The sequence below is a fragment of the Teleopsis dalmanni genome, chromosome 2 (genome assembly GCF_002237135.1).
Source record: "Teleopsis dalmanni isolate 2A chromosome 2, ASM223713v2, whole genome shotgun sequence".
Taxonomy (NCBI): Eukaryota; Metazoa; Arthropoda; class Insecta; order Diptera; family Diopsidae; genus Teleopsis; species Teleopsis dalmanni.
The window spans coordinates 226,713,997-226,726,268 of record NC_051847.1 but is presented as its reverse complement, the minus strand read 5'-3'; the positions used below and the strand labels follow the sequence as shown (position 1 = coordinate 226,726,268).

At 29.4% G+C, this 12,272-nt stretch overlaps 1 protein-coding gene across 1 annotated transcript; it reads left to right on the top strand.

Annotated features, from left to right (window-relative positions):
• Window positions 1-1,572: 1,572 nt before the first annotated feature.
• LOC119678789 (zinc transporter ZIP13 homolog) lies at window positions 1,573-12,002 on the top strand. The gene is made up of 6 exons (XM_038090845.1): window positions 1,573-1,946; window positions 10,347-10,747; window positions 10,813-10,923; window positions 10,996-11,400; window positions 11,466-11,621; window positions 11,693-12,002. Exons 2-6 carry the CDS (start codon window positions 10,537-10,539, stop codon window positions 11,866-11,868), a joined length of 1,059 nt encoding a protein of 352 aa, XP_037946773.1. The 5' UTR covers window positions 1,573-1,946; window positions 10,347-10,536; the 3' UTR covers window positions 11,869-12,002.
• The last annotated feature ends 270 nt before the right edge of the window (window positions 12,003-12,272 follow it).

The following is a 12,272-nucleotide window of genomic DNA, read 5'->3' as shown; positions in this document are numbered from 1 at the left end:
TATTTTATATATATATATACATAAATTTATAAATTTTTTTATGCAAGCAATTATTTTATACACCTTTAATTTATTATTCTTTCGTATTGTTATTCTTTTGTTGTTTTTGTTTTACTCTATTTTGTACTGACGTTTGTTTCTTACTACAGTGCCTAAAAAACTGTGCACGGTTTGTTAGTACCTGAAATTAAATTTAACAAAATCGGATTATAACAAAAACTCAACGTAGGCAAAATTTAAAAATCAAATCAAATTTTTTACAATTTGTATTAATTTTTTCGTGAAAATATTTTATATAATAATTATACTAAATTACTTAACTTTTTAAAAAGTATCTTATAAAATTAACGAATTGTCGTGCATGAAGCTGTCAAGCTGAATGAATGATACCCTAATTTGAAACTAAACTAAGATATTCCACGTGATCGTCCAGTTTAGTCTGTCGTCGCTTAGTCTCACAAGTCGTTATTAATTGGTTTCCTTAAAATATGGACATTATATTGGCTTTATTTAACATACTTCAACTTGTCTTACAGAAAGTGAGGCATCTTCTAAACCTCACATACAGACCGAATATTTATTTATTTGTTTGAACAAAATTTTTAAGTTTATGATAATAAAAAAGTAAAATATGCCAAAAATAATATCTTCAACTTTCCACGTGAAAGCTATTTCGCAACATTTAAAAAACTTTTAAACTACCCAAACATATAACAACACAGCTTTAATCAATAATCAATCAATCCAGGGAGAAAATAATCATAGACTCAAATAAAAAAGTATTAAAATGTTTTGGCAACACGGTGAACAAAAATCAAACAAGCAATATCTGATACCAATTTATCAATTACATATAAACTGTCCTCTTCTTTGCGTTCAATGTACTTTGCTTTATTACGCAGCAGCAATAGTTTATAGTGGGGACCTGAAATTTCAGATTGTACCTTAGAATTTTAGTGTAATACAATGTATAAAATGTATAAATAACGGTAATGATAGTGTTGATCTAGTATGATGCACCACAATAAACTAATGTATATTGTCATTACAATGCATCTTTATGCTAATCCAAGTGTTTTAAGCTAGAACGTCGGTAAGGCTACTAGTATACACACTTCAAGTCCACTTTAAGTCTTTTTAAGCTCCCATATGGTCCATTTAAATAAGTTTTTTACTGAACATAATATTCGTGTTTAGTTGAAAACAAATAATTTTTTTAAATCAAATATTCTTTAATGAACTTTAAATCTTTATCTTATAAGTGCCAGTCTTTTAAAAATTGCAAAAACTAATATTGCATCAGTTCGTTATTATAATATGCTATGTCATGTTAACTACGAGCTTTTTAATAAAATTTTTTTAGCAACTTGGCAGCTCTTAACGAAGAGAAACAAAAGAAAATTGAAAAACAATAAGTTTGTAGAGAGAAAAACAGCTGATAACACATTCCGCCATTATTCGCACGGTACACAATAATTATATCTAACAAAACAAAACTCCAATTAAAAATTGAGAGACAATTAAAAACAAAACCTAGTAGGCTCCCATACAGAATTAATAATGTCAATTGTTTTTACAACATTTTCATTACAAATTTGTTCGTTGTCGTGTTTGGTAGCAATGGTCTTGTATTAAAAATATATTTTATATTGTAAAATTGGACTTCAAAATATTGCAAAATTGCAAGTATTTAAAATTTAATTGAATTCGCAAACGAGAAAGCGGCAATCAACTCAGTTTCAGTGTAAACTAGTAAGATACTGCGTAATATTATTGCTTATACGTACATGCGTGCATACATACATACAGTATAGATATACAACATTAATTGTTTAAAATAACACAAGACAACAACAAATACACAAAGACAAGCCATTTTATTTTGTTATTGATTTAGTTACGCTAACGGATTAACAATACAACAGTATAAAGCAACAAATTCTCAGGTGAGTATCCCATTTACAAAAAAAAACAAATCAAAAATAATTTTAAATAAAAATTAATAATTCAAAATAATAATAATAATGACAAGATGAACCAATTGCTGCGGAATTCGGTAACATCATATGTAGTAACAGCTGACTCCAATACATGAAGTGTGTGTAGTGTGTTCATAATATTTAATTGTGTGTGCAAGTTAAGTTGCAAGCGTCTTTTGTCTTCTGATAAGATTGCGAATAGCCTAAGAGGCCTGATAAATGTTATAACAACAAACTTCAACATCGTCTATAAGGGCTACTTGTGTATGCACTTCAACGCCATGTTTTTAAGCTCCAATATGGTGCACTTTAAAGTTTCTTATACCGCCAACAGAATGTCAATAAGAAAATAACTCTTTCTATATATAATTTCTAACAATTAATCGCTATGATTGGTCTTGATTGACCTAAATATGCCTCACAGCTTCTTCGTTGCCACTAAAAAATTTACGAACAGGTTTTAATATTTCAAAAAATAAATAAATATTTATTTTTATTATTATTTTGAGGCTAGTTAAGTCAGTACACTTGAGCACTTTTACTCTCTATTAACTGCAAGGTTTCTCCATAACCCCTCTCTACGCCTTGACTGGATTGTTGTTTATCACTTCATCAGACTAAGCAATAACTGACCTCAGATCTGCATAACTACCCGTGGAGCCTGTAACCATTCTAAGATTCGATAACGCGGTGTTGGTAAGCCTGTCAGTTATCGTAAATAATTTCAGGGCTCTATGCTTTATGTATTTTTTGATCGGATCAATCTTGAGGTCTCTGAGGATGTCATAAGTCAAAATTTAAAATTTTTACAAATAATATCAATTGCCTTTTAAATATAGAATTTCTGGGTAGAAAAAGATTTTCATGCAAAAAATCAATTCAAATCGTCCACAGATTTAATCAAAAATAGTTGTAGAGGGGGGTCTGTAAAGATGAGTTGCTCCGGAGCAGATAACTAGCCGTATTGGAGTATATTGATTTGTGTATCCATCTTTTTTTAATATCCTAGGTGTTTATCAGCACAACCTGATGACAATATCTGCATACATTAGAAAATAAACTAAATAATATACTAATTATTTCTTAAAAGTCAGCTATATTGCTATTATTTGGGCTTATCTGCTGTGCCAGATACATTTTAACAACATCTAATTGTGTTTAAAGGCAGTTTTATCTATTTTTAGTTATTTGCAGCATTTAGCACATTTAAATGACCCGAAGATATTAAGTTTGATGCAAAATTAACTGCAGGGCGAATGTCTATAGTGTAGTTTTTCAGATCTTGGGTTGTTGTACTGTAAGAGATAAGTTTTCGTATAATATCGTGTTGTAAGCTCATAAGCTTATATAAATGATTACCATAAAAAATATTTCTAGGAATAAAAATATATGTGAATTCATTCTTTTACAATCTTAAAACAATGATATCGGCTTGCATATTTCGTGTGCAAAAATGACTTCACTTCTTAAAAAATCAAAGTCATGTTTTCTTTTGTTTTAGCTTCGCAATGAATTACACAATTCCCAATTCCGATTTTTTAAGTACATCGGGATGTTATGCTTTATATATTCTGTTCTGTTCGTCGATTTACTCGTACTCGTTATTCACAAGCAAAGATTAGCTTTGCGGAATTCAATCGATTTCATTAGAAGCCTCACTCGAAGACATTTGATAAGAAATTTTGAAATATCACTTGGCTTTGTGTTTCAATTACTTCAGATAATATATTGCTCTATATGCTGTAAGGTATATATGTGTATGTATATGTTTATGTTATGATAAAGATTTGCCATAGACATATATATGTATATGTATATTCCTATAAATTTATTAATTAATGTAGCAATGTAGCAAAGTAGCCAGTAGCAATATACAAACCAACAAAATCTCGAGTGCGCCCATAAAATCAGTGGCTAACAGCTTATCATGTCTATGGAGAGAGGGTCCGAGGGAAGAGTAAGATAAAACATTTTTTTTCATAGAAAACCAAAACAATGAATCACAGATAACAACACAATATCGTTGGGAGAGAAGTGGATTGATATTAAATGCGACATGTTTGCACATTGCAAAGCACGTTTCGATTGATTATGAAAGTAAATAGTGCAGAGTGCAAAAAGAACTTAAATAAATAAAATTTCTGCGGCTATATTGCAAAAATGGCTGTGCTCATGTAAAACCATAGATCAATATTTATACTCGCATATGTTAAACATCTGCAAGTTTATACGTCATAGTTTTATTGACGAAACTCATATAATTTTTAGATTACCTTCCTCTGAAAGACCGAAAACTTCTATCTACAAAATTGCACGAACAAAAGCGATTTCCATTTAAAATCCACTTTACGATTACTGACTATTGTTTATTTACTAAAATTTTATTTATAAAATATAACGATAAACAAACAATGCCCCAACAACGTTATCTTTTGTGCTCTTTCTTTTATCCACGACATATTAAAGGAAGGTTCTCACGTTTTGCCTCAATGTGTTTTGGTCTCATCTTCTTCTTCCATTGCTGAAGACGCCAAGAGTTCATTAGTTGTGTTTTCCGACTTTAAATCGTCACTACCCGTCAAGAAGACGATACTGCGTCCCTCATTCGAACAGTAAAAAAAACTTCTTAAGATCGTGAAATGTATCTGTAATTAAGACTCGCGGAAAAGTTGAAGTGCAAAAATAATTCTTAATTAATAAATAAAATTAATTATTTGATATACTGCTGCTGTTGGTTAGTAGCGTCAAGATAAAGTTTTTGTAAAGAAAGTAAAAAATTCATTTAAGTTCAGTTTTTTCCATATCAATTGGAATAAATATTTGCATTTGTTTTCATTAATTTTTTTAAAACAAAATTATGTGGAATTTATTAAAGTGTCGATCGCATATATACATATCTATGGCATAACATATGTACATATATAAATCCCGCTTAATAAGCGTTTTTCGACAATGTGATATCAGTTAATTTTGAGCTTGTTTTGCGCTCCATGTTAGCAGCGGAAAATAGACGAGACATAAGGTGCTCTATAGCGTATAGATTGTTTGCCCTTGGGTAATAAATTAAATGTGTTGAATGAAGTTAAATGTCGACTTGCTTTAATCTTGCTTTATGTTCAAAAACAACAAAAATGTTATGTTTCTCATTTCCTATGATAATTATTGATATAACATCATGCGTTTCAGTTTGTGTTCTATCTTTAGTTATTTGTTCGAAAACGAAAACACTGCCATTTGTAGACACAAGTGTCTTCTTAAACTACAGTTTGCTACACAGCAACTTCCCGTACATAATGATGTGGCCAACTACAGTTTACTATATATATAAAGAGTATATGTATTTTTCTGTGTGTATAAAGAACCAGTAAAACATTTAAAAATAGTTAAATAATGAGATGAATGCAATCTAGAAACATTTTTATACAAATTAATTGAAATATTTATGACGGAATTGTTGTGGATGTGAGAAAACGTTTAACTCCGCCAATGACTGTTTACTTCATCGCTTCATCTTTCGGAACAGTAAAAATAAACATTTCCAACACGTGCTTTTCAATTTATCTAGTAGACTTCTAAAATTGTATGTAAATCATTTAGGTTATTCAGCAAAATTATTTATTATATATTCAGACCCGAATAGAAGAATAATAAAAGACAAGAGTACAATAGTTTTTCAACTATTTTAACTAAACTAGAAATATCTTTTAAAAGTGTAGTTAGATTTTAATTGGACTATTCAATAAAACTCTTAACAATACTTATCATTGACATTTACACTTCAAAAAGTGCTGGTTATATGCACTAAAAAAAACACGAATTAAACATAAGTAAAAAATATTACAATGGAAGCAAACAGATCTGAGGTCAATTATTGCTTAGTCTGATGAAGTGATAAACAATAATCTAGTCAAGGCGCAAAGAGGGGTTTTGAAGAAACCTCGCAGTTAATAGAGACTAAAAGTGCTCAGGTGCACTGACTCAACTAGCCTCAACATAATAATTTTTTAAATTTAAAAATATAGTTTTCGTAATTTTTACTTCTCCAATAAATCCACTTACACATTCATGAAAAGAAATAAAGGATTAGATTACCCATGTCAGATATCCATAAATTACAATTTCTAATTATTTGCATATATTATAATTCGTTAAAGGTAGATCGTGATCCTGACGATGACTCCCAAGGAAAGTCGAAATATAGAATGTATTAAAAAATATTAAACAAAAAATGACCTATTGCTGGATAAAAAAATATATAAAAACCATGGTAAAGGATTAGATGATTTTACTTTTAAAGTTCCTTTGTGTCGGTATTTTTACGTATTAATGTCTTTCGAATTTATGAGGACTCTACTTTAGAGCTATAAACTCTGTTTTGTTTGAGATCTTTCGAAGTGTTTAACTAATAGTTTTCTATTTTCTGCACAGATTTTCTTTTTCTTTGTAAGTTGCGATAAGCGAGTTTTAAGTGTGGAGTGTGGCCAGTATGAACGGTTTATAAAACCGAAACATCTAACATATACTTAAGTGTTTTACTTATTATTTTCAGATACTAGCTTTCGTTGCCTTATATAGTTTTATATAGAAAGATTCTATTTTTTGTTTAAATGACTTATTCGGTATTTATATATCTATATCAGCTGTTCTATTGCTTTGATGGATAACTCACTTGCATGATATACGATTTGTAGTGACATATATCATTGAGACATCCTTTTGATCTTTCTGAAGATGTACATTGTTGATTGCATTAATACCCATAGATTTGGTATTATTTTCATTGATTTTAAAGACTAGTTGTAGAGAGTTTACAGCATTTAGTGTTAGTTTCTTTTACGTTTCATTTTATGCAATGTTAAATGACATTATCCATGTGTGTTAGATGGATTAGTTCGAACGTTTCTGTAGTGTGTAGTTTTATTTCACTATGTGTAAGGTGGTGGTCTTTTTGTACCACCTGACATGATATGTTTCGTAAGAAAGGACTTAACATTATGTCAAGTTTAAATGCATCAAATGTTTACAAACTAATATTTAAACAAAAGATAATTATAGTCGACTTACTACTCTATTATAAACCTATAACAGTTGCATTAAAAGTAAACTAATCTCGGACATACTGCGTTTATTAAAACATAAGAAAGTAAAAATAAAATTAAATGTGAGGTCACTGACCTCTTATTTACATATATTAAAATGTTCGCTAACATTTTTTTGCTAAAAATGTTAACGAATTTGTTTTTACCCTATAAAAATAACGAATTGTTTAATGTATAAATTATTTTTTTATTATAATTTTTTTTTATAATTTAATCTATATTTTCCATAGTCTGATATATATATATTAACATCAATATATTCCATTGATCTTGTTTTATACTGTATTTACAATATTTCCATATCATAAGGTAAGATGTCAAGTAAGGTTAGATTTTGCTGTAATAATAGAAATCAAAGGCTTAAAAACCACCTTGAATCTTTGACAAGACGTAAAATGCTTTTTAGAGGGAGGTCCTGAAGCTGTTCAGAACTCTTAAAGAAGTGAGTCTCTAGGATGTCAAGTTACTTCGCTTACAATTTCATTTAGCTTTATATTCACACCACTTTGAAATTTTGCATATCTGTATATTTACGTATATGTATGTCTCTGATCTATTCTCCAACAATTTATTTTTGTAAAGTGGAATTAATGCAGAATGCAGAATGCTCGTGCACTTAATTATCACTCAAGCTCTTATCCTAGCATATAATTATTTCTGAACTAAAAACCTTATCAGAAATATTTATATGTAGTGTATTTTCTGTTGTTTATTAATTTTTATTAGTTCTTATCAGCTCACTTGACAGTAAGACAGTGACCATAAAGTGCAAAATATTATTTATCTGGCTTTTTCAGTTTAAAATTACATATATAACATATAATATTTCCAACCCAATGTTGATGCCATTACGAATGTCTGATAACGAATGATATATACAATATTTGCCAACAGTAGGGTGCTTTAATTTAAACTGTGGTTTTAATCTGTAAATATAGTTTTAATTAATCATTTATTGCTTAATGCATATGTATTAGATTATGTTAAACATGAAGTGTTATTAGTAAATATTTATAGAGGGTACGAAAGCATTATCGAAAAACAACTTAAGTGACAGTTTTAAAATCAAAATTGTCTTGAATCGTTTCTTATCGTAAACATAACCGTAATAAGCATTTTGGGTGTTAAGTTAATTATTTTATGTCTATAATTAGAATATTTACTATATCAGCAGGCATAAACCGACCTCTACGAAGATTTATAATTAATATTTGCGGAGAACTCCACATCTCAACGTGGAGTTCACCTTTTTTAAATATACATATTATTAAATTTAAATATGTATATTTCTTTACATCTTCATTACCTTATTTCTTACCATCACAGATAGTATCATCAATCGCTATATAATGTAAGTCCAGTTTTGAGTTTCTTCAACAAATCTGTGCACTGATTGCGATTGGGATCTAACGTCACCGCTGTGACGGTGCAGTTTGATAACGTGCTTTAGCAATGAAAAATGTTCTCTATCTGTATATAAACAATGAAGTTCAGAGAAATATCAGTGTTTATTATAGTATTATTTATTAATGAGTTTTAAACCTACATTCATTATAATGTACACTAACTATATATCTCTGATAGCAATGCTTTAACATTGACGAGCCTATTAAGTTTATAAATTTATCTTACTTACAGTTGTGATATAATAAATCCCTTTCCCTGTATATCTTCTATTGTCTCTTTCCATATAATCAAACAGAAATTTTATAATTCAAAAAAATAAATAAATAATGCCGAATGGTCGTATTGATTAAATTTGCCTACGTCAAAGTTTTCTTCCACGTTTTTGTAGTCACCATTGTTTGTGTTTATTTCGGGTAAAATTGATCTCCTTGTCAATGAACCGGGCATAATTCCATGTAATCCTTTGTTTATCTTCTGAAGTCCCAGTTTCGATAAATTTTTTTGTTGATTGTGCATTATTTTTTATTGCTGTCTATCTTATCTGTTTTAAAAATCAAAAATAGCACGACGCTATGGTCTCCTAAAAGAAGTAGCAAAATGCATATTCGCCAGGTTTCCATTGACCAACGTCTAGTCAGGCTCTTCAGTATAAATTCGTGCTCTTAACTTATCGTGTCAATATTTCTTAGTTTGGTAGTTTTAAATGAAAAGCTAAAATTTTAAAGTAAGTTAACAATTTGTAAAATATTAATTGAGAACTTTTTATTTGTTTATTATATGACAAAAATTGATAATTGGAAAATTAGTAATTTTTCTTAAGAAAAGACTTTTTACTTATCAAGCAAAACGATAACAATTCCATTGGATATCTTGAAGTGATTCAGTGATAATGTTCAAAAATATAAAGCTCTTTGGATACTCCAAAAAATAGCTAAATTGAAAAAGCCTTTAAAAAAAATGTATTTTTTAAATATATCTATGTTATTCATAGCATCATAGCATAGGTTCTGCAGTTCGATTCCTAAGATGACTATATATGTCCTATCACTGCTCGGTTACTTAGTTATTTAGTGTCCCTAAAATAGACCGCTACGACTAAAAACCATACTGGAAGTACTAATATTTATTTAAGGATAATAAATGCTACGACTATAAACCATACTAAGGTATTAATATTTATTTAAGGATAATAAATGCTAATAAATACAAATATAAAAAAAAATTAATATATTTAATCTCATCGAGAAATGAGTTCAAATTATTAATTTATGGCCACAGCCATATTGAATTGTTATTGAATTGTTATTTTCAAGTTCAATGTGAGATCGCGTAGTCGTGAAAGTACATATCATCACTTAACTTAATACCTTCGCTGGAAATTTTCACATACATTAAGTAACAATGATTCTACTATCTTATCTTTTATATTTAATTATAGAACTCACAACTTTAGTTGACCCTTACAAAGGATTAAGTCATCACAAATCAATGGAAAACTGTTGCTATGCATAAATATACGTAAGCCCCTCAGGAGTGGTTTAAAAAGTTTATTATGAAAGATATTATAATAGACAGTTTTGTCAACTCTTCAGACAACTTAAGTGAAAATAAGACTGATAAATTTCAAAGACCACTTTCTCGATCTTTTGTATAAATTATAGATAGTTGAAAAATTTTAAATTTATTTATTCAAGTCATTGCTTCCAAGTTTGTCACGCTAAAAAATTCCTGAAACATTTTTATACGCAATATACTTAATATTTATCTAGAAACTTATATATTTCTGTGAGGTTATAAAAATCGAACACATATCCACATTAACATATTAATCCCCACTAATAATTATTCAATCTTTTTTCAGATAATTAAATTATACAGAACTATTACTTTGAACGGAACATTGCTTGTATGACATATCTGCAGTATATGTTGATAATAGATGCATAATCGCTTAAAAGAAATAAAAGAGATAACACCCAGAAACGTTTCAAGACAATCATCTTAAATTCTTCTATAGAAGTTGAAGGTACATCTATACCAACAGCATTATAATGAATGTGACAGAAGGCTATTTTGACGAACATTTCATCCAAATTTATACACATTTAGTCCATAACTATGTGCCGGATTTTTTTACAAGCTTTGAATATACTCCTTGGATATTTTCATTGCTTGGTTCAGTAGTTATAGGCTTAAGCGGTATTTTACCACTACTCATTATACCCACGGAAGAAAAACTAGCCAAAGAAGGCTACAAAGATCGTAAGTACCTACTAACTATTATAACAATGAAAATAAATCATATTCTAATTTAAATATCTTTTTAGCTGCTGAATCGAAGTTCCTAAAGGTATTATTAAGTTTCGCTGTAGGCGGACTACTAGGCGATGTATTTTTGCATTTACTACCAGAGGCATGGGAGGGAGAAAGTTTGAGCTGTATGTTATATTGCAATTATATATATTTATTGAAATAGATTATTGAAAATAGTTTTCTTTTTTCCTGAATAGCTACTTCTGGTCATCACTCATTAAATTCTGGTCTTTGGGTACTTGCGGGTATATTGATATTTACAATTGTTGAAAAAGTATTTTCTGGTTATGCAAATGCAGACGAAGAAAACCCGCAACCAAAATGTGTGGAAATAGCGAATTGCCTTTTGCGTAAAACAGGCGGGAAATTCATTGAGGGCGAAACATCAGAGAAATGCGCTGGTTCCTGTGATATTGAAGACGTGCCAAATGGTTGTTATTTGCGTGAACGTGAACAAAAGCAGAAAGAGCAACCAAAAAAAGTTGCAGGATATTTGAATTTAATGGCTAATTCCATTGACAACTTCACACATGGACTAGCAGTGGCTGGTTCATTTTTGGTGTCCTTTAGGCATGGAGTATTAGCAACTTTTGCTATTTTATGTAAGCAAATTTTATACTTATCAAACCTATATAGGAAGTAATATCATTCCTTTTTCACATTTAAGTGCATGAGATTCCACATGAAGTTGGAGACTTCGCTATTTTACTACGTTCTGGTTTTAATCGCTGGGATGCAGCACGTGCACAACTTCTTACTGCTGGTGCAGGTTTAATGGGTGCTTTGGTAGCCATAGGTGGTTCGGGAGTTACATCCGCTATGGGTAATTACAAAATTTAATTATGAAGCCTTACATTTTTTAGTTTATGTATTTTTCTTTATGTGATCCATTAGAAGCTCGAACTTCTTGGATTATGCCATTTACTGCTGGTGGTTTTCTACACATTGCTTTAGTAACAGTATTACCTGATCTATTAAAGGAAGAGGAACGTAAGGAATCAATAAAGCAACTAGTTGCACTGATATTTGGAATTGGATTGATGGCGCTTATGACCGTATTATTTGAATAAGATAAATTGCTTACAAAAGAAAAAATAACTATAAAAAAATTCAGTGAGTGGTAGTGGTAGTGGGTGATGTTTGTAGAAGATTTATTTTGTAATTGCTGCGCAATGCAAAACCGAAAAGTACAAAGTTCTGTTGTGAAAACACTGAATTTGTAAATTATTGTAAATAATGCAAATTTCTTCGAAATTCAAAATGATATTTGCGATATTATATGTGTATCTCAAGGCTTGTACTAGAAACACTATTTTTGGAGTATATAAAATTCAAATATTAATATGATTATTATATCTTTGATGTATTGTTTAGATTTATTATGATAAAAATAAAAATTTTTCTATATAAAATTTTGTTGTTAAAACATATGTATATATTTATATATGTATTTGTATGTAAATATACATACATA

What these genes read in the sequence shown, in the direction of transcription:
- LOC119678789 (XM_038090845.1), top strand. Translation starts at nt 10,537, where the DNA reads ATGAATGTGACAGAAGGCTATTTTGACGAACATTTCATCCAAATTTAT. An exon ending in GGAGGGAGAAAGTTTGAGCT is followed by an intron (nt 10,924 to 10,995) that starts GTATGTTATATT and finishes TTTCCTGAATAG; the next exon opens with CTACTTCTGGTCATCACTCA. An exon ending in AGCAACTTTTGCTATTTTAT is followed by an intron (nt 11,401 to 11,465) that starts GTAAGCAAATTT and finishes TTCACATTTAAG; the next exon opens with TGCATGAGATTCCACATGAA.